Source organism: Saccoglossus kowalevskii, chromosome 16, assembly GCF_978046115.1.
Source record: "Saccoglossus kowalevskii chromosome 16, keSacKowa6.1, whole genome shotgun sequence".
Lineage (NCBI taxonomy): Eukaryota > Metazoa > Hemichordata > Enteropneusta > Harrimaniidae > Saccoglossus > Saccoglossus kowalevskii.
Genome location: NC_140656.1, coordinates 23,255,183 through 23,278,247, shown reverse-complemented (window position 1 = coordinate 23,278,247; position 23,065 = coordinate 23,255,183). Strand labels below are relative to the sequence as shown.

At 43.8% G+C, this 23,065-nt stretch overlaps 1 protein-coding gene and 1 long non-coding RNA gene across 2 annotated transcripts in view; both read left to right on the top strand.

Annotated features, from left to right (window-relative positions):
* LOC100375506 (uncharacterized) overlaps positions 1-20,348 on the top strand; it is a 35,320-nt gene extending 14,972 nt beyond the window's left edge. The window contains exons 4-9 of the mRNA XM_002731291.4: positions 15,981-16,148; positions 16,994-17,122; positions 18,311-18,358; positions 18,482-18,536; positions 18,941-18,995; positions 19,756-20,348. Of these exons, the coding sequence (XP_002731337.1) occupies positions 15,981-16,148; positions 16,994-17,122; positions 18,311-18,358; positions 18,482-18,536; positions 18,941-18,995; positions 19,756-19,846 (546 nt within the window). The 3' untranslated portion in view covers positions 19,847-20,348. The remainder of the gene's footprint in view (positions 1-15,980; positions 16,149-16,993; positions 17,123-18,310; positions 18,359-18,481; positions 18,537-18,940; positions 18,996-19,755) is intronic.
* On the top strand, positions 17,353-17,709 carry LOC144359318 (uncharacterized). Its single transcript, XR_013421993.1, has 4 exons — positions 17,353-17,418; positions 17,463-17,515; positions 17,560-17,612; positions 17,657-17,709. It is a non-coding gene; the product is annotated as an uncharacterized LOC144359318 (long non-coding RNA).
* Positions 20,349-23,065: the final 2,717 nt, after the last annotated feature.

Sequence of the window (23,065 nt, the reverse complement as noted above, 5' to 3'; positions counted from 1 at the left end):
ATGTATGATCTCTCCATTGGGTCTATGGCAAACTCACACAGGGTACAGTGACTTTGGCTTCGCTATTAAGTCTATGGCACACTCACACCAGGTACAGTGGTTATGTATGACCTCTCCATTGGGTCTATGGCAAATTTACACAGGGTACAGTGACTTTGGCTTCGCTATTGAGTCTATGGCACACTCACACCAGGTACAGTGGTTATGTATGACCTTTCCATTGGGTCTATGGCAAACTCACACAGGGTACAGTGACTTTGGCTTCGCTATTACGTCTATGGCACACTCACACCAGGTACAGTGGTTATGTACGACCTCTCCATTGGGTCTATGGCAAAGTCACACAGGGTACAGTGACTTTGGCTTCGCTATTGAGTCTATCGCACACTCACACCAGGTACAGTGGTTATGTATGACCTCTCCATTGGGTCTATGGCAAACTCACACAGGGTACAGTGACTTTGGCTTCGCTATTGAGTCTATGGCACACTCACACCAGGTACAGTGGTTATGTATGACCTTTCCATTGGGTCTATGGCAAACTCACACAGGGTACAGTGACTTTGGCTTCGCTATTGAGTCTATGGCAAACTCACACAGGGTACAGTGGTTATGTATGACCTTTCCATTGGGTCTATGGCAAACTGGCACAGGGTACAGTGACTTTGGCTTTGCTATTGAGTCTATGGCAAACTCACACAGGGTACAGTGACTTTGGCTTTGCTATTGAGTCTATGGCACACTCACACCAGGTACAGTGGTTATGTCCTCTCCATTGGGTCTATGGCACACTCACACCAGGTACAGTGGTTATGTCCTCTCCATAGGGTCTATGGCAAACTGGCACCAGGTACAGTGGTTATGTCCTCTCCATTAGGTCTATGGCACACTCACACAGGGTACAGTGGTTATGTCCTCTCCATAGGGTCTATGGCACACTCACACCAGGTACAGTGGTTATGTCCTCTCCATTGGGTCTATGGCAAACTGGCACCAGGTACAGTGGTTATGTCCTCTCCATTGGGTCTATGGCAAACTCACACAGGGTACAGTGACTTTGGCTTCTCTATTGATTCTATGGCACACCCACACCAGGTACAGTGGTTATGTATGATCTCTCCATTGGGTCTATGGCAAACTCACACAGGGTACAGTGACTTTGGCTTCTCTATTGATTCTATGGCACACCCACACCAGGTACAGTGGTTATGTATGACCTCTCCATTGGGTCTATGGCAAACTCACACAGGGTACAGTGACTTTGGCTTCGCTATTGAGTCTATGGCACACTCACACCAGGTACAGTGGTTATGTCCTCTCCATTGGGTCTATGGCAAACTGGCACCAGGTACAGTGGTTATGTCCTCTCCATTGGAGCTATGGCAAACTGGCACCAGGTACAGTGGTTATGTCCTCTCCATTAGGTCTATGGCACACTCACACCAGGTACAGTGGTTATGTCCTCTCCATAGGGTCTATGGCAAACTGGCACCAGGTACAGTGGTTATGTCCTCTCCATTAGGTCTATGACACACTCACACAGGGTACAGTGGTTATGTCCTCTCCATAGGGTCTATGGCACACTCACACCAGGTACAGTGGTTATGTCCTCTCCATTGGGTCTATGGCAAACTGGCACCAGGTACAGTGGTTATGTCCTCTCCATTGGGTCTATGGCAAACTCACACAGGGTACAGTGACTTTGGCTTCTCTATTGATTCTAAGGCACACCCACACCAGGTACAGTGGTTATGTATGATCTCTCCATTGGGTCTATGGCAAACTCACACAGGGTACAGTGACTTTGGCTTCGCTATTAAGTCTATGGCACACTCACACCAGGTACAGTGGTTATGTATGACCTCTCCATTGGGTCTATGGCAAATTTACACAGGGTACAGTGACTTTGGCTTCGCTATTGAGTCTATGGCACACTCACACCAGGTACAGTGGTTATGTATGACCTTTCCATTGGGTCTATGGCAAACTCACACAGGGTACAGTGACTTTGGCTTCGCTATTACGTCTATGGCACACTCACACCAGGTACAGTGGTTATGTATGACCTCTCCATAGGGTCTATGGCAAACTCACACAGGGTACAGTGACTTTGGCTTCGCTATTGAGTCTATCGCACACTCACACCAGGTACAGTGGTTATGTATGACCTCTCCATTGGGTGTATGGCAAACTCACACAGGGTACAGTGACTTTGGCTTCGCTATTGAGTCTATGGCACACTCACACCAGGTACAGTGGTTATGTATGACCTTTCCATTGGGTCTATGGCAAACTCACACAGGGTACAGTGACTTTGGCTTCGCTATTGAGTCTATGGCACACTCACACCAGGTACAGTGGTTATGTATGACCTCTCCATTGGGTCTATGGCAAACTCACACAGGGTACAGTGACTTTGGCTTCGCTATTAAGTCTATGGCACACTCACACCAGGTACAGTGGTTATGTATGACCTCTCCATTGGGTCTATGGCAAACTCACACAGGGTACAGTGACTTTGGCTTCGCTATTGAGTCTATGGCACACTCACATCAGGTACAGTGGTTATGTATGACCTTTCCATTGGGTCTATGGCAAACTCACACAGGGTACAGTGACTTTGGCTTCGCTATTACGTCTATGGCACACTCACACCAGGTACAGTGGTTATGTATGACCTCTCCATTGGGTCTATGGCAAACTCACACAGGGTACAGTGACTTTGGCTTCTCTATTGATTCTATGGCACACCCACACCAGGTACAGTGGTTATGTATGACCTTTCCATTGGGTCTATGGCAAACTCACACAGGGTACAGTGACTTTGGCTTCGCTATTGAGTCTATGGCACACTCACACCAGGTACAGTGGTTATGTATGACCTCTCCATTGGGTCTATGGCAAACTCACACAAGGTACAGTGACTTTGGCTTCGCTATTAAGTCTATGGCACACTCACACCGGGTACAGTGGTTATGTCCTCTCCATTGGGTCTATGGCAAACTGGCACCAGGTACAGTGGTTATGTCCTCTCCATTGGAGCTATGGCAAACTGGCACCAGGTACAGTGGTTATGTCCTCTTCATTGGGTCTATGGCAAACTCACACAGGGTACAGTGACTTTGGCTTCGCTATTGAGTCTATCGCACACTCACACCAGGTACAGTGGTTATGTATGACCTCTTCATTGGGTCTATGGCAAACTCACACAGGGTACAGTGACTTTGGCTTCGCTAATGAGTCTATGGCACACTCACACCAGGTACAGTGGTTATGTATGACCTTTCCATTGGGTCTATGGCAAACTCACACAGGGTACAGTGACTTTGGCTTCGCTATTGAGTCTATGGCAAACTCACACAGGGTACAGTGGTTATGTATGACCTTTCCATTGGGTCTATGGCAAACTGGCACAGGGTACAGTGACTTTGGCTTTGCTATTGAGTCTATGGCACACTCACACCAGGTACAGTGGTTATGTATGACCTCTCCATTGGGTCTATGGCAAACTCACACAGGGTACAGTGACTTTGGCTTCGCTATTGAGTCTATCGCACACTCACACCAGGTACAGTGGTTATGTATGACCTCTCCATTGGGTCTATGGCAAACTCACACAGGGTACAGTGACTTTGGCTTCGCTATTGAGTCTATGGCACACTCACACCAGGTACAGTGGTTATGTATGACCTCTCCATTGGGTGTATGGCAAACTCACACAGGGTACAGTGACTTTGGCTTCGCTATTGAGTCTATGGCACACTCACACCAGGTACAGTGGTTATGTATGACCTTTCCATTGGGTCTATGGCAAACTCACACAGGGTACAGTGACTTTGGCTTCGCTATTGAGTCTATGGCACACTCACACCAGGTACAGTGGTTATGTATGACCTCTCCATTGGGTCTATGGCAAACTCACACAGGGTACAGTGACTTTGGCTTCGCTATTAAGTCTATGGCACACTCACACCAGGTACAGTGGTTATGTATGACCTCTCCATTGGGTCTATGGCAAACTCACACAGGGTACAGTGACTTTGGCTTCGCTATTGAGTCTATGGCACACTCACATCAGGTACAGTGGTTATGTATGACCTTTCCATTGGGTCTATGGCAAACTCACACAGGGTACAGTGACTTTGGCTTCGCTATTACGTCTATGGCACACTCACACCAGGTACAGTGGTTATGTATGACCTCTCCATTGGGTCTATGGCAAACTCACACAGGGTACAGTGACTTTGGCTTCTCTATTGATTCTATGGCACACCCACACCAGGTACAGTGGTTATGTATGACCTTTCCATTGGGTCTATGGCAAACTCACACAGGGTACAGTGACTTTGGCTTCGCTATTGAGTCTATGGCACACTCACACCAGGTACAGTGGTTATGTATGACCTCTCCATTGGGTCTATGGCAAACTCACACAGGGTACAGTGACTTTGGCTTCGCTATTGAGTCTATCGCACACTCACACCAGGTACAGTGGTTATGTATGACCTCTCCATTGGGTCTATGGCAAACTCACACAGGGTACAGTGACTTTGGCTTCGCTATTGAGTCTATGGCACACTCAACCAGGTACAGTGGTTATGTATGACCTTTCCATTGGGTCTATGGCAAACTCACACAGGGTACAGTGACTTTGGCTTCGCTATTGAGTCTATGGCAAACTCACACAGGGTACAGTGGTTATGTATGACCTTTCCATTGGGTCTATGGCAAACTGGCACAGGGTACAGTGACTTTGGCTTTGCTATTGAGTCTATGGCAAACTCACACAGGGTACAGTGACTTTGGCTTTGCTATTGAGTCTATGGCACACTCACACCAGGTACAGTGGTTATGTACGACCTCTCCATTGGGTCTATGGCAAACTCACACAGGGTACAGTGACTTTGGCTTTGCTATTGAGTCTATGGCACACTCACACCGGGTACAGTGGTTATGTCCTCTCCATTGGGTCTATGGCAAACTGGCACCAGGTACAGTGGTTATGTCCTCTCCATTGGAGCTATGGCAAACTGGCACCAGGTACAGTGGTTATGTCCTCTCCATTAGGTCTATGGCACACTCACACCAGGTACAGTGGTTATGTCCTCTCCATAGGGTCTATGGCAAACTGGCACCAGGTACAGTGGTTATGTCCTCTCCATTAGGTCTATGGCACACTCACACAGGGTACAGTGGTTATGTCCTCTCCATAGGGTCTATGGCACACTCACACCAGGTACAGTGGTTATGTCCTCTCCATTGGGTCTATGGCAAACTGGCACCAGGTACAGTGGTTATGTCCTCTCTATTGGGTCTATGGCAAACTCACACAGGGTACAGTGACTTTGGCTTTGATTCTATGGCACACCCACACCAGGTACAGTGGTTATGTATGATCTCTCCATTGGGTCTATGGCAAACTCACACAGGGTACAGTGACTTTGGCTTCGCTATTAAGTCTATGGCACACTCACACCAGGTACAGTGGTTATGTATGACCTCTCCATTGGGTCTATGGCAAATTTACACAGGGTACAGTGACTTTGGCTTCGCTATTGAGTCTATGGCACACTCACACCAGGTACAGTGGTTATGTATGACCTTTCCATTGGGTCTATGGCAAACTCACACAGGGTACAGTGACTTTGGCTTCGCTATTACGTCTATGGCACACTCACACCAGGTACAGTGGTTATGTATGACCTCTCCATTGGGTCTATGGCAAAGTCACACAGGGTACAGTGACTTTGGCTTCGCTATTGAGTCTATCGCACACTCACACCAGGTACAGTGGTTATGTATGACCTCTCCATTGGGTCTATGGCAAACTCACACAGGGTACAGTGACTTTGGCTTCGCTATTGAGTCTATGGCACACTCACACCAGGTACAGTGGTTATGTATGACCTTTCCATTGGGTCTATGGCAAACTCACACAGGGTACAGTGACTTTGGCTTCGCTATTGAGTCTATGGCAAACTCACACAGGGTACAGTGGTTATGTATGACCTTTCCATTGGGTCTATGGCAAACTGGCACAGGGTACAGTGACTTTGGCTTTGCTATTGAGTCTATGGCAAACTCACACAGGGTACAGTGACTTTGGCTTTGCTATTGAGTCTATGGCACACTCACACCAGGTACAGTGGTTATGTCCTCTCCATTGGGTCTATGGCACACTCACACCAGGTACAGTGGTTATGTCCTCTCCATAGGGTCTATGGCAAACTGGCACCAGGTACAGTGGTTATGTCCTCTCCATTAGGTCTATGGCACACTCACACAGGGTACAGTGGTTATGTCCTCTCCATAGGGTCTATGGCACACTCACACCAGGTACAGTGGTTATGTCCTCTCCATTGGGTCTATGGCAAACTGGCACCAGGTACAGTGGTTATGTCCTCTCCATTGGGTCTATGGCAAACTCACACAGGGTACAGTGACTTTGGCTTCTCTATTGATTCTATGGCACACCCACACCAGGTACAGTGGTTATGTATGATCTCTCCATTGGGTCTATGGCAAACTCACACAGGGTACAGTGACTTTGGCTTCTCTATTGATTCTATGGCACACCCACACCAGGTACAGTGGTTATGTATGACCTCTCCATTGGGTCTATGGCAAACTCACACAGGGTACAGTGACTTTGGCTTCGCTATTGAGTCTATGGCACACTCACACCAGGTACAGTGGTTATGTCCTCTCCATTGGGTCTATGGCAAACTGGCACCAGGTACAGTGGTTATGTCCTCTCCATTGGAGCTATGGCAAACTGGCACCAGGTACAGTGGTTATGTCCTCTCCATTAGGTCTATGGCACACTCACACCAGGTACAGTGGTTATGTCCTCTCCATAGGGTCTATGGCAAACTGGCACCAGGTACAGTGGTTATGTCCTCTCCATTAGGTCTATGACACACTCACACAGGGTACAGTGGTTATGTCCTCTCCATAGGGTCTATGGCACACTCACACCAGGTACAGTGGTTATGTCCTCTCCATTGGGTCTATGGCAAACTGGCACCAGGTACAGTGGTTATGTCCTCTCCATTGGGTCTATGGCAAACTCACACAGGGTACAGTGACTTTGGCTTCTCTATTGATTCTAAGGCACACCCACACCAGGTACAGTGGTTATGTATGATCTCTCCATTGGGTCTATGGCAAACTCACACAGGGTACAGTGACTTTGGCTTCGCTATTAAGTCTATGGCACACTCACACCAGGTACAGTGGTTATGTATGACCTCTCCATTGGGTCTATGGCAAATTTACACAGGGTACAGTGACTTTGGCTTCGCTATTGAGTCTATGGCACACTCACACCAGGTACAGTGGTTATGTCCTCTCCATTGGGTCTATGGCAAACTCACACAGGGTACAGTGACTTTGGCTTCTCTATTGATTCTAAGGCACACCCACACCAGGTACAGTGGTTATGTATGATCTCTCCATTGGGTCTATGGCAAACTCACACAGGGTACAGTGACTTTGGCTTCGCTATTAAGTCTATGGCACACTCACACCAGGTACAGTGGTTATGTATGACCTCTCCATTGGGTCTATGGCAAATTTACACAGGGTACAGTGACTTTGGCTTCGCTATTGAGTCTATGGCACACTCACACCAGGTACAGTGGTTATGTATGACCTTTCCATTGGGTCTATGGCAAACTCACACAGGGTACAGTGACTTTGGCTTCGCTATTACGTCTATGGCACACTCACACCAGGTACAGTGGTTATGTATGACCTCTCCATAGGGTATATGGCAAACTCACACAGGGTACAGTGACTTTGGCTTCGCTATTGAGTCTATCGCACACTCACACCAGGTACAGTGGTTATGTATGACCTCTCCATTGGGTCTATGGCAAACTCACACAGGGTACAGTGACTTTGGCTTCGCTATTGAGTCTATGGCACACTCACACCAGGTACAGTGGTTATGTATGACCTTTCCATTGGGTCTATGGCAAACTCACACAGGGTACAGTGACTTTGGCTTCGCTATTGAGTCTATGGCAAACTCACACAGGGTACAGTGGTTATGTATGACCTTTCCATTGGGTCTATGGCAAACTGGCACAGGGTACAGTGACTTTGGCTTTGCTATTGAGTCTATGGCAAACTCACACAGGGTACAGTGACTTTCGCTTTGCTATTGAGTCTATGGCACACTCACACCAGGTACAGTGGTTATGTCCTCTCCATTGGGTCTATGGCACACTCACACCAGGTACAGTGGTTATGTCCTCTCCATAGGGTCTATGGCAAACTGGCACCAGGTACAGTGGTTATGTCCTCTCCATTAGGTCTATGGCACACTCACACAGGGTACAGTGGTTATGTCCTCTCCATAGGGTCTATGGCACACTCACACCAAGTACAGTGGTTATGTCCTCTCCATTGGGTCTATGGCAAACTGGCACCAGGTACAGTGGTTATGTCCTCTCCATTGGGTCTATGGCAAACTCACACAGGGTACAGTGACTTTGGCTTCTCTATTGATTCTATGGCACACCCACACCAGGTACAGTGGTTATGTATGATCTCTCCATTGGGTCTATGGCAAACTCACACAGGGTACAGTGACTTTGGCTTCTCTATTGATTCTATGGCACACCCACACCAGGTACAGTGGTTATGTATGACCTCTCCATTGGGTCTATGGCAAACTCACACAGGGTACAGTGACTTTGGCTTCGCTATTGAGTCTATGGCACACTCACACCAGGTACAGTGGTTATGTCCTCTCCATTGGGTCTATGGCAAACTGGCACCAGGTACAGTGGTTATGTCCTCTCCATTGGGTCTATGGCAAACTCACACAGGGTACAGTGACTTTGGCTTCTCTATTGATTCTATGGCACACCCACACCAGGTACAGTGGTTATGTATGACCTCTCCATTGGGTCTATGGCAAACTCACACAGGGTACAGTGACTTTGGCTTCTCTATTGATTCTATGGCACACCCACACCAGGTACAGTGGTTATGTATGACCTCTCCATTGGGTCTATGGCAAACTCACACAGGGTACAGTGACTTTGGCTTCGCTATTGAGTCTATGGCACACTCACACCAGGTACAGTGGTTATGTATGACCTCTCCATTGGGTCTATGGCAAACTCACACAGGGTACAGTGACTTTGGCTTCGCTATTGAGTCTATGGCACACTCACACCAGGTACAGTGGTTATGTATGACCTTTCCATTGGGTCTATGGCAAACTCACACAGGGTACAGTGACTTTGGCTTCGCTATTGAGTCTATGGCACACTCACACCAGGTACAGTGGTTATGTATGACCTCTCCATTGGGTCTATGGCAAACTCACACAGGGTACAGTGACTTTGGCTTCGCTATTAAGTCTATGGCACACTCACACCAGGTACAGTGGTTATGTATGACCTCTCCATTGGGTCTATGGCAAACTCACACAGGGTACAGTGACTTTGGCTTCGCTATTGAGTCTATGGCACACTCACATCAGGTACAGTGGTTATGTATGACCTTTCCATTGGGTCTATGGCAAACTCACACAGGGTACAGTGACTTTGGCTTCGCTATTACGTCTATGGCACACTCACACCAGGTACAGTGGTTATGTATGACCTCTCCATTGGGTCTATGGCAAACTCACACAGGGTACAGTGACTTTGGCTTCTCTATTGATTCTATGGCACACCCACACCAGGTACAGTGGTTATGTATGACCTTTCCATTGGGTCTATGGCAAACTCACACAGGGTACAGTGACTTTGGCTTCGCTATTGAGTCTATGGCACACTCACACCAGGTACAGTGGTTATGTATGACCTCTCCATTGGGTCTATGGCAAACTCACACAGGGTACAGTGACTTTGGCTTCGCTATTGAGTCTATCGCACACTCACACCAGGTACAGTGGTTATGTATGACCTCTCCATTGGGTCTATGGCAAACTCACACAGGGTACAGTGACTTTGGCTTCGCTATTGAGTCTATGGCACACTCACACCAGGTACAGTGGTTATGTATGACCTTTCCATTGGGTCTATGGCAAACTCACACAGGGTACAGTGACTTTGGCTTCGCTATTGAGTCTATGGCAAACTCACACAGGGTACAGTGGTTATGTATGACCTTTCCATTGGGTCTATGGCAAACTGGCACAGGGTACAGTGACTTTGGCTTTGCTATTGAGTCTATGGCAAACTCACACAGGGTACAGTGACTTTGGCTTTGCTATTGAGTCTATGGCACACTCACACCAGGTACAGTGGTTATGTATGACCTCTCCATTGGATCTATGGCAAACTCACACAGGGTACAGTGACTTTGGCTTTGCTATTGAGTCTATGGCACACTCACACCGGGTACAGTGGTTATGTCCTCTCCATTGGGTCTATGGCAAACTGGCACCAGGTACAGTGGTTATGTCCTCTCCATTGGAGCTATGGCAAACTGGCACCAGGTACAGTGGTTATGTCCTCTTCATTGGGTCTATGGCAAACTCACACAGGGTACAGTGGTTATGTCCTCTCCATTGGAGCTATGGCAAACTGGCACCAGGTACAGTGGTTATGTCCTCTCCATTAGGTCTATGGCACACTCACACCAGGTACAGTTGTTATGTCCTCTCCATTGGGTCTATGGCACACTCACACAGGGTACAGTGTTTATGTCCTCTCCATAGGGTCTATGGCACACTCACACCAGGTACAGTGGTTATGTCCTCTCCATTGGGTCTATGGCAAACTGGCACCAGGTACAGTGGTTATGTCCTCTCCATTGGGTCTATGGCAAACTCACACAGGGTACAGTGACTTTGACTTCTCTATTGATTCTATGGCACACCCACACCAGGTACAGTGGTTATGTATGATCTCTCCATTGGGTCTATGGCAAACTCACACAGGGTACAGTGACTTTGGCTTCTCTATTGATTCTATGGCACACCCACACCAGGTACAGTGGTTATGTATGACCTCTCCATTGGGTCTATGGCAAACTCACACAGGGTACAGTGACTTTGGCTTCGCTATTGAGTCTATGGCACACTCACACCAGGTACAGTGGTTATGTCCTCTCCATTGGGTCTATGGCAAACTGGCACCAGGTACAGTGGTTATGTCCTCTCCATTGGGTCTATGGCAAACTCACACAGGGTACAGTGACTTTGGCTTCTCTATTGATTCTATGGCACACCCACACCAGGTACAGTGGTTATGTATGACCTCTCCATTGGGTCTATGGCAAACTCACACAGGGTACAGTGACTTTGGCTTCGCTATTGAGTCTATGGCACACTCACACCAGGTACAGTGGTTATGTACGACCTCTCCATTGGGTCTATGGCAAACTCACACAGGATACAGTGACTTTGGCTTTGCTATTGAGTCTATGGCACACTCACACCGGGTACAGTGGTTATGTCCTCTCCATTGGGTCTATGGCAAACTGACACCAGGTACAGTGGTTATGTCCTCTCCATTGGAGCTATGGCAAACTGGCACCAGGTACAGTGGTTATGTCCTCTTCATTGGGTCTATGGCATACTCACACAGGGTACAGTGGTTATGTCCTCTCCATTGGAGCTATGGCAAACTGGCACCAGGTATAGTGGTTATGTCCTCTCCATTAGGTCTATGGCACACTCACACCAGGTACAGTGGTTATGTCCTCTCCATTGGGTCTATGGCACACTCACACCAGGTACAGTGGTTATGTCCTCTCCATAGGGTCTATGGCAAACTGGCACCAGGTACAGTGGTTATGTCCTCTCCATTAGGTCTATGGCACACTCACACAGGGTACAGTGGTTATGTCCTCTCCATAGGGTCTATGGCACACTCACACCAGGTACAGTGGTTATGTCCTCTCCATTGGGTCTATGGCAAACTGGCACCAGGTACAGTGGTTATGTCCTCTCCATTGGGTCTATGGCAAACTCACACAGGGTACAGTGACTTTGGCTTCGCTATTGAGTCTATGGCACACTCACACCAGGTACAGTGGTTATGTATGACCTTTCCATTGGGTCTATGGCAAACTCACACAGGGTACAGTGACTTTGGCTTCGCTATTAAGTCTATGGCACACTCACACCAGGTACAGTGGTTATGTATGACCTCTCCATTGGGTCTATGGCAAACTCACACAGGGTACAGTGACTTTGGCTTTGCTATTGAGTCTATGGCACACTCACACCAGGTACAGTGGTTATGTATGACCTTTCCATTGGGTCTATGGCAAACTCACACAGGGTACAGTGACTTTGGCTTCGCTATTAAGTCTATGGCACACTCACACCAGGTACAGTGGTTATGTATGACCTCTCCATTGGGTCTATGGCAAACTGGCACAGGGTACAGTGACTTTGGCTTCGCTATTGAGTCTATGGCACACTCACACCGGGTACAGTGGTTATGTCCTCTCCATTGGGTCTATGGCAAACTGGCACCAGGTACAGTGGTTATGTCCTCTCCATTGGAGCTATGGCAAACTGGCACCAGGTACAGTGGTTATGTCCTCTCCATTGGGTCTATGGCACACTCACACCAGGTACAGTTGTTATGTCCTCTTCATTGGGTCTATGGCAAACTCACACCAGGTACAGTGGTTATGTCCTCTCCATTGGGTCTATGGCAAACTGGCACCAGGTACAGTGGTTATGTCCTCTCCATTGGGTCTATGGCAAACTCACGCAGGGTACAGTGACTTTGGCTTCTCTATTGATTCTATGGCACACCCACACCAGGTACAGTGGTTATGTATGATCTCTCCATTGGGTCTATGGCAAACTCACACAGGGTACAGTGACTTTGGCTTCTCTATTGATTCTATGGCACACCCACACCAGGTACAGTGGTTATGTATGACCTCTCCATTGGGTCTATGGCAAACTCACACAGGGTACAGTGACTTTGGCTTCGCTATTGAGTCTATGGCACACTCACACCAGGTACAGTGGTTATGTATGACCTTTCCATTGGGTCTATGGCAAACTCACACAGGGTACAGTGACTTTGGCTTCGCTATTAAGTCTATGGCACACTCACACCAGGTACAGTGGTTATGTATGACCTCTCCATTGGGTCTATGGCAAACTGGCACAGGGTACAGTGACTTTGGCTTCGCTATTGAGTCTATGGCACACTCACACCGGGTACAGTGGTTATGTCCTCTCCATTGGGTCTATGGCAAACTGGCACCAGGTACAGTGGTTATGTCCTCTCCATTGGAGCTATGGCAAACTGGCACCAGGTACAGTGGTTATGTCCTCTCCATTGGGTCTATGGCAAACTCACACAGGGTACAGTGACTTTGGCTTCTCTATTGATTCTATGGCACACCCACACCAGGTACAGTGGTTATGTATGACCTCTCCATTGGGTCTATGGCAAACTGGCACAGGGTACAGTGACTTTGGCTTCGCTATTGAGTCTATGGCACACTCACACCAGGTACAGTGGTTATGTATGACCTCTCCATTGGGTCTATGGCAAACTCACACAGGGTACAGTGACTTTGGCTTCGCTATTGAGTCTGTCGCACACTCACACCAGGTACAGTGGTTATGTATGACCTCTCCATTGGGTCTATGGCAAACTCACACAGGGTACAGTGACTTTGGCTTCGCTATTGAGTCTATGGCACACTCACACCAGGTACAGTGGTTATGTATGACCTTTCCATTGGGTCTATGGCAAACTCACACAGGGTACAGTGACTTTGGCTTCGCTATTAAGTCTATGGCACACTCACACCAGGTACAGTGGTTATGTATGACCTCTCCATTGGGTCTATGGCAAACTCACACAGGGTACAGTGACTTTGGCTTCGCTATTGAGTCTATGGCACACTCACACCAGGTACAGTGGTTATGTATGACCTTTCCATTGGGTCTATGGCAAACTCACACAGGGTACAGTGACTTTGGCTTCGCTATTAAGTCTATGGCACACTCACACCAGGTACAGTGGTTATGTATGACCTCTCCATTGGGTCTATGGCAAACTGGCACAGGGTACAGTGACTTTGGCTTCGCTATTGAGTCTATGGCACACTCACACCGGGTACAGTGGTTATGTCCTCTCCATTGGGTCTATGGCAAACTGGCACCATGTACAGTGGTTATGTCCTCTCCATTGGAGCTATGGCAAATTGGCACCAGGTACAGTGGTTATGTCCTCTCCATTGGGTCTATGGCAAACTCACACAGGGTACAGTGACTTTGGCTTCTCTATTGATTCTATGGCACACCCACACCAGGTACAGTGGTTATGTATGACCTCTCCATTGGGTCTATGGCAAACTCACACAGGGTACAGTGACTTTGGCTTCGCTATTAAGTCTATGGCACACTCACACCAGGTACAGTGGTTATGTATGACCTCTCCATTGGGTCTATGGCAAACTCACACAGGGTACAGTGACTTTGGCTTCGCTATTGAGTCTATGGCACACTCACACCAGGTACAGTGGTTATGTATGACCTTTCCATTGGGTCTATGGCAAACTCACACAGGGTACAGTGACTTTGGCTTCGCTATTAAGTCTATGGCACACTCACACCAGGTACAGTGGTTATGTATGACCTCTCCATTGGGTCTATGGCAAACTGGCACAGGGTACAGTGACTTTGGCTTCGCTATTGAGTCTATGGCACACTCACACCGGGTACAGTGGTTATGTCCTCTCCATTGGGTCTATGGCAAACTGGCACCAGGTACAGTGGTTATGTCCTCTCCATTGGAGCTATGGCAAACTGGCACCAGGTACAGTGGTTATGTCCTCTCCATTGGGTCTATGGCACACTCACACCAGGTACAGTTGTTATGTCCTCTTCATTGGGTCTATGGCAAACTCACACAGGGTACAGTGGTTATGTCCTCTCCATTGGAGCTATCACAAACTGGCACCAGGTACAGTGGTTATGTCCTCTCCATTAGGTCTATGGCACACTCACACCAGGTACAGTGGTTATGTCCTCTCCATTGGGTCTATGGCACACTCACACCAGGTACAGTGGTTATGTCCTCTCCATAGGGTCTATGGCAAACTTGCACCAGGTACAGTGGTTATGTCCTCTCCATTGGGTCTATGGCACACTCACACCAGGTACAGTGGTTATGTCCTCTCCATAGGGTCTATGGCAAACTGGCACCAGGTACAGTGTTTATGTCCTCTCCATTGGGTCTATGGCAAACTGGCACCAGGTACAGTGGTTATGTCCTCTCCATTAGGTCTATGGCACACTCACACCAGGTACAGTGGTTATGTCCTCTCCATAGGGTCTATGGCACACTCACACCAGGTACAGTGGTTATGTCCTCTCCATTGGGTCTATGGCAAACTGGCACCAGGTACAGTGGTTATGTCCTCTCCATTGGGTCTATGGCAAACTGGCACCAGGTACAGTGGTTATGTCCTCTCCATTGGGTCTATGGCAAACTCACACAGGGTACAGTGACTTTGGCTTCTCTATTGATGCTATGGCACACCCACACCAGGTACAGTGGTTATGTATGACCTCTCCATTGGGTCTATGGCAAACTCACACAGGGTACAGTGACTTTGGCTTCTCTATTGATTCTATGGCACACCCACACCAGATACAGTGGTTATGTATGACCTCTCCATTGGGTCTATGGCAAACTCACACAGGGTACAGTGACTTTGGCTTCGCTATTGAGTCTATGGCACACTCACACCAGGTACAGTGGTTATGTCCTCTCCATTGGGTCTATGGCAAACTGGCACCAGTTACAGTGGTTATGTCCTCTCCATTGGAGCTATGGCAAACTCACACAGGGTACAGTGACTTTGGCTTCTCTATTGAGTCTATGGCACACTTACCTATGGTACAGTGACTTTGGCATTTTGTAGGTAGGATTTGATTCTGCACAGCAATAACACATGATTTTTACATGTGTGAAGTGAGACACAAACAAGCTATTGAATTGACAACATAAATTTGGCTATTGCAGGAACAAGAGTGCTTCCAGGAAGAACTTCGGAAAACTCAACGCAAGTTATTGAAAGTGTCAAGAGATAAAAGTTTTTTGTTGGACAGATTGGTACAGTATGAGGAAATTAATGACTCCTCATCAGATTCTGATGAAACGCTATCATCATCTAGTGAAAATGAAATGAAGGTACATAGTCAAATATTTATATATAAAATTTATTATATACTATACATACAATATAAAAGTTTAGTTCTCATTAACTGAATTCACATTTGGCATATAATGAGCATGCCTGAGCTGCATTCCTTCCAGTGCAACCCACCTGCCAGATACTGAGTATATGATTATGACAATGCATTGTTGGAGATACATGTAGAAAGTGTTTTTTTTTTTTTTAACAGCCACTTAAATTTAAATTTGGTATTTCCAATATACTTGATATCCAGTTTTATTCTGGATCCAGGTGTACATCCAACTATGCCTTAGAATTGCGATTGTTTTTGAATCTTCATCTTTTTTTTAAAAACCTTGCCATTTTGTATATTTTTCCTTAACTTGTCTTGCATAATAAATAAGTAATTTGCATATTACTTGGTTATAATGTGGAATTACTCTTGCTATATGCATACTGTTCTAAAAGTCTTGTGATGTAAAAATGATGGTTGAAAATGATTAGGTAATGCCCAGGCATGCAAAAATATCCCATGGCTGACACTATTTGCATCTAATGTAACCGATGACAAAAATATTTCGTGACTGTAAATCCAATATAAAACATCTCCAAATAACATTGTGCAAATAGTAAGTGTAAACTAAAAGGTATCGTGCAGAGTGTCAAGCCAAATTTGTGAGGTGCGAATGCCAAAAAACGGGCAAAGCAGAAAAGACTCAATGACAGGTTTAGTGAAATCTGTACTGTATTAAAACAAGCAACAGAAAAAATGATTCTTGACTAAATGTGTAAATGTGTAGATGCATAACTGTATAACCACTGCATATTGAGTGTTTAGCTTTGAAATTGAATGTTACAGGATAGTGGATTTCAAAAAGGCAAGAAAAAGAAAACAGGTGCACATACATCTATGCCGTCATTACCATATAATCTAGATGGGTTTCTGGGTGGTTATTCTGCATTGATGTCAGCTCAACATAACCCACATGTAAGTCTATAGGTTTCTTACACAAGTTTATCATTACCGTCTAGATGGGTGTCTGGGTGGTTATTCTGCATTGATGTCAGCTCAACATAACCTACATGTAAGTCTATAGGTTTCTTACACAAGTTTATCATTATCGTCTAGATGGGTTTCTGGGTGGTTATTCTGCATTGATGTCAGCTTAACATAACCCACATGCAAGTCTATAGGGTTCTTACACAAGTTTATCATTACCATATAATCTAGATGGGTTTCTGGGTGATTATTCTGCATTGATGTCAGCTCAACATAACCCACATGTAAGTCTATAGATTTCTTACACAAGTTTATGATTATCGTCTAGATGGGTTTCTGGGTGGTTATTCTGCATTGATGTCAGCTCAACATAACCCACATGTAAGTCTAGAGGGTTTTTATACAAGTTTATCATTATTGTCGAGATGGGTTTCTGGGTGGTTATTCTGCATTGATGTCAGCTCAACATAACCCACATGTAAGTCTATAGGTTTCTTACACAAGTTTATCATTATCGTCTAGATGGGTTTCTGGGTGGTTATTCTGCATTGATGTCAGCTTAACATAACCCACATGTAAGTCTAGAGGGTTTTTATACAAGTTTATCATTATTGTCGAGATGGGTTTCTGGGTGGTTATTCTGCATTGATGTCAGCTCAACATAACCCACATGTAAGTCTATAGGTTTCTTACACAAGTTTATCATTATCGTCTAGATGGGTTTCTGGGTGGTTATTCTGCATTGATGTGAGCTCAACATAACCCACATGTAAGTCTAGAGGGTTTTTATACAAGTTTATCATTACCATGTAAATGGGTTTTTGGGTGGTTATTATCCAGTGAATGCAAGTCTGTTCGTTGTGTGAATCATTTCATGAATCTCATTTGCAGAGCCATATTCTCAACAAGGAAAATGTACAATTCTCAGGCACTTTAAAGTTGATACATTACAACTCTGCAAACATGATTTTCAAAATATTTTTCATCAGCTGAGTTAATGTTTTGCAGAGCCTGTCTGGGCAATGCAATATAATAAAGCAACACTGTATAATCTGTTATAATATATATAAGTGACATCACCATTGTTCGAATAGTGTTGAACAATATATCTTTGTAGGATGATATGTTGTGTTAAAGTAATCAACTTATAATTATAATAAATACTTTTTTTTTCAGTCATCACTAGACGCTGGTACATTTTCTCTACCACAGTTCACGTCTGAGGTAAGAAAATCCGTATTGTTTAAAATAAGTGTCTTGAACAACCATTGTGGAAGCTGTATTTGTGTAGTGTTATTTGAGTTGCTAATATGTTTTTTATTCAAATTACTCTTTTCTTTTTTTCAGACTACATTTTCTGACATTCCTCCAAAAAAAACAAAGAAAAGTCGCTTGAAAACAGGTATAACTAGGGTTTATTACACACAAATCTGTTGATATTTATACATAGTCTTGTTATTTTGAAGTATCGCAAAGTCACAATTCCAAGATCACAAAACAAATAATGAAAATCCCATGAAATGCTTTTATAACATTGTTCTCTTAACTCTATGTTGTTTAAGGAATTTCTGTTTTGCGTCTGTTGTATATATTTACATTGTTACTAATATCTTAAAATTATTGCAATTCTTCAATCTTCAAAAACCACTGTTTGCTGCTTCATGTATCAGGTTAGGTGGATCTGAAGAATGCTCTGTGCTCCCTCTTCCAAGACTTGTTTCTTTTCATTTTCAGTGATGTAATATACATGTACTGTTAAGTCTTTTATACTTTATGAATAACATAATTGCATATGTTTTTATACAGCCTCCAGTAAGCAGAGCAAATCAAGTGAAGGACATAGCACCATACCAGCAGAACAGTAAGTGAAAACATTGTCTTTTTAGGAATTATTATTTGGTAATGCAATGAGTAGCCATTGGTTTGCAGGATATAACTTGTTTTTTGGGTTAGAATCTTGTGAATAGCTCTCAGCCAAACAGATTTATGACAAAAACGATCAAGATTCAGCAAGCAATTACATAATTGTCCGACGAGCATGGGTTGTCATTTGCTCATTTATAATTGAGTGCATACCATATGACATTGAAATGACCATTCTAACACATATATTGACCAAGAGTCACCATTGGAATTGCTAATAGCTCAGACATCAAAGGCTCTGCCTGCTGTGTTTAATGTTTTGGGTTTGAATGCCACTATTAGCCAACATACATGAGGAAGAACACTATTTCACTCTGCGTATAAATACAAGCATAACAGTTTATAATCAGCATAATTAAAAACAGAGACATGTGGATTCACAGATATATACAAGCATAACAAGTTACATAAAAAAATTGATATAAATAGATTAAATCTATTCCTGTTGCCATTATGAGAATGATATAAGCTACACTTTATAATAGAGAAAACAACATGATTCAATTTATGACCCCTTCCCTTCCTTACACAATACTTAAAATTACTGACTGCCCATATGCCAGACAGAAATAATTTTCTAGCTGAGCTGGTGAAAATTAAAACTAATAAGGTCTGGTAAAAAAAATATTGTTCATTCTAGTGTATTCATACCAACATTTCATGATAAATTCCACATTTAAATATAATTATATTTTCAGATCTAATCTTGATATTAAAGTTGAAGAAGAGACTACCGGGGGAGATGTATATGAGGGCGATGATAACTTGATAATTGACATACCAGAGTAGAAGAGAATGTATGCATCATGGTTCCTGAAACATGACTTCTATGATTACTTATATTTTTATTATTCAAAACAATATTCCACTTAAACTCATCATGTTCTAAAATTCGATCAGCTGTCTCTTGATTTCTGAATCATCTGATTTTATCAGACATTTTATGTTGTGATGTCACTTTCATTCAAGCTATGCAAGGTGTATCATATTACCATTTGCAACTTAACAAAACTGTATAATGTACTTCACTTATTAACCAGCAAAATCTGGGTCATGTGAGTCATTGCACTCTCTGTGACAGATTCACTTGAATGCAAACTACTTTCAAGTTGGTACTCTAGTTTGTTTCTAGTCTCTGTTGACAAGAGCGCAATACCTCACACAAACTTTATGTCAGGATGAGCAACATAATGGCTTACTGCATAGGTGTTACTGTTTGTGGATAAAAGTAGATTCAGAAACGACTGGTTTCAGAATATTTATTCACCTGAATAAAAATTATCAAAATTTGTACTTGTTCTCACTGCTCTATAAAGTTGCATACAAGAATAATGATTTTACAATGTATTAGTTTCTTTAAACTGTTGTATGACACTTTATGACATGACCATGCATGCATGACTTTTCAAGCATATTCACTTTATCCAATATGTCATATGTTAGTTTGATAGTCTCATGACAAGAACACCAAAACAAACCATTGAGCATAGTAGCCATATAAAATGTGTTTGTTTGTCTTATAGTGAACCAGCGACGTCTTTTGTTTTTTTGTTTTCTTCTGATGTAAACGTAAAATGATTTTTTGTTAGTTTTGATGTTGGATGCAAGTTCATGCTCAAATCATCATTTTGCTCTCCTGGGCTCTTGATGTTTCATCAAGAAATGCCTTTTATTTTTCAAAGTTGTGATTGTTGTTGCTACTGTGACAGATGGCTCACCAATTACGCCTTATTCACGATAACTTTGCGTGTCATTCATGTTCTGTTTACTTGTGGTACGTTTTGACCCATAATTTTCACACAGGTTGTGAGCTAGGTCTATAAAACGTCCCCAATAGACCATTTTCCGTACACTGCGAGAATCACGCTTTATGCGTGAAATCGAATGTAAAAACAGGACAAACAAAGGTCATAGCGTCGTAGTCGCGTCAAACATCGCGTGGGATTCGACAAACGCGAAAGTATTTCGGGGACATTTCCATGCTTAATAATGTGCTGTCCACATTTGATGATAGGCAATTTCGATTAAGTGAGGGTATTCGGAAGCAATATTCCTCTGTCGAAGATCGGCCGGTCAATGTAAGCTGCGAAATAAAGAAATTCTAGTTCAAAATCAAATCGTTCGATTTTTGCAGCAGACGTTCGACGCGCGTCTTTCATGCATCTCGCGAGATCTCCCAATTGTTCGGAAAATCACCTATTGAAAGCTTCACAATTACACCTATCAAGTCGATCAGACCAATCCACGCTCACTTTGTAATGCCTTTTTAATCAACCATATGCCTGGTGAGACATGAACACTGTTTTCAGATTTTCCTGCAAGACTAGTGACACATTCAACACAGCATGGTTAGAAATACCATCATCACTGAATGAGTAGCATCATCCAATATGTTAGCATTGCTTATGATCAAAACATACTTTTCATCAGCACCTCTAAACAGATTGTTTAACTTCATAAGTATTCCACAAGTACTAGAGAGATTTCTGCAAATCACCCCACAATTGAAAGTAGATCAACAGAATTCACATAGCGAATAGTGACCCAAATTTAGTCCTCAAAATCACCAATATTTACATTTTTGGTGACATGAGCTTGTAACTTGACACTCTTATACAGAAGAACTCAAGCACATCTGGTGCCAACCATCTCTTTTTCAGAATGGTTTCTGGTATCTTTTTAGCTCCGCTGTCGACAAAGTCGACACAGAGAAGCTGTTCATATTACTGTTCGTCCGCCGTCATCGTAAACTTTACAATTTCAACTTCTTCAAAACCGCAAGTCAAAATGTTTTCAAATTTGATATGCGAGTACTTTGGATGGTTCTTTCTCAGATTTGTTCATGTCATGTAAAAATCTCAAATTCTCTATTTTTGGTGAATATTTTTGTCATTTTTGGTAAAAAGTGATATTTTTGACTTCTTGTTAAAAACTGCAAGTCCAATTGCTTTGATATTACATATATAGATACTACATGTGGGCCTCTCTCAGATTTTATTATTTCATGATGATATCTTCAATTCTCCAATTTTGGTGAATATTTTTGTTGAAAAGTGATATTTTTGAATTCTTGTTGAAAACAGCAAGTCCGATTGCTTTGATACTATACATATTGATCATTTTCTAATAATATCTGTTCTTTATAATTGAAATGTGCATTGCAACAGCGGAGCTATCTCAGCCAGCAGGCTGCTTGTGTATGTGCAGTTTAGAGCAAGATGTGTCTTGTGTGGCCCACGATTATCTCACTTTAATATCGTGTTTATTCAGCCCAACCACAGAATCAAAATCACTAAATTTGTCCATCGAAATTCTAACATTCATCAGAAAAACGCTAAGAGATTTTGTATTCTCAGATTGGTATTTTTTCAACATTTAAATTGCAACGTATGAAAGTTATGGCCCACTGCCTGAATGAGGGAAAAGGTGAAAAGTCACAGTAAAAACGTCATTGGTAGAAAAATGTAGCAAGAAAACAGTTCAATCCATTCCAAGTAGGGGGGGGCATAACCCTGTGAAGCACAGATATAAATTGTTTACGTCAGAGAGAATCCAATTTAAATTAACACATCGTTTTCTTGAGGGAATGTATGGTTGAAGCACAAATGAGCTTGCTTAGAGCGTCCATATATTTTTTTAATTTGCGTAGCATAAATACGCAGTCCACAAGATCGAAAGCCTCACTCGAGTTAGGAAATGTGGTTCCAACGTTTTTCCACGATCATTTTCTGGAATGTATCAACTGAGAATGTATTAGTTTAATCTAATGTATTAATAGTTTAATTCAAACAACAATCAGGAATTTTTGCTAACCATTTTCGGTTAGCACAAATTCCGGATTGTTTGTAGAGCAGATTATTATATGATGGGACCCTATTTTGAGAAGGGGAGATACCTTAGCAACCTTAACATTTCAACATCAATTGCAAGCTTCAGCAACCCAAAGGAATGTTTCGCGTCGGGTTCCCAAAGTGGGAAGCTATAAACTCCGATAACACCAAATAGTAG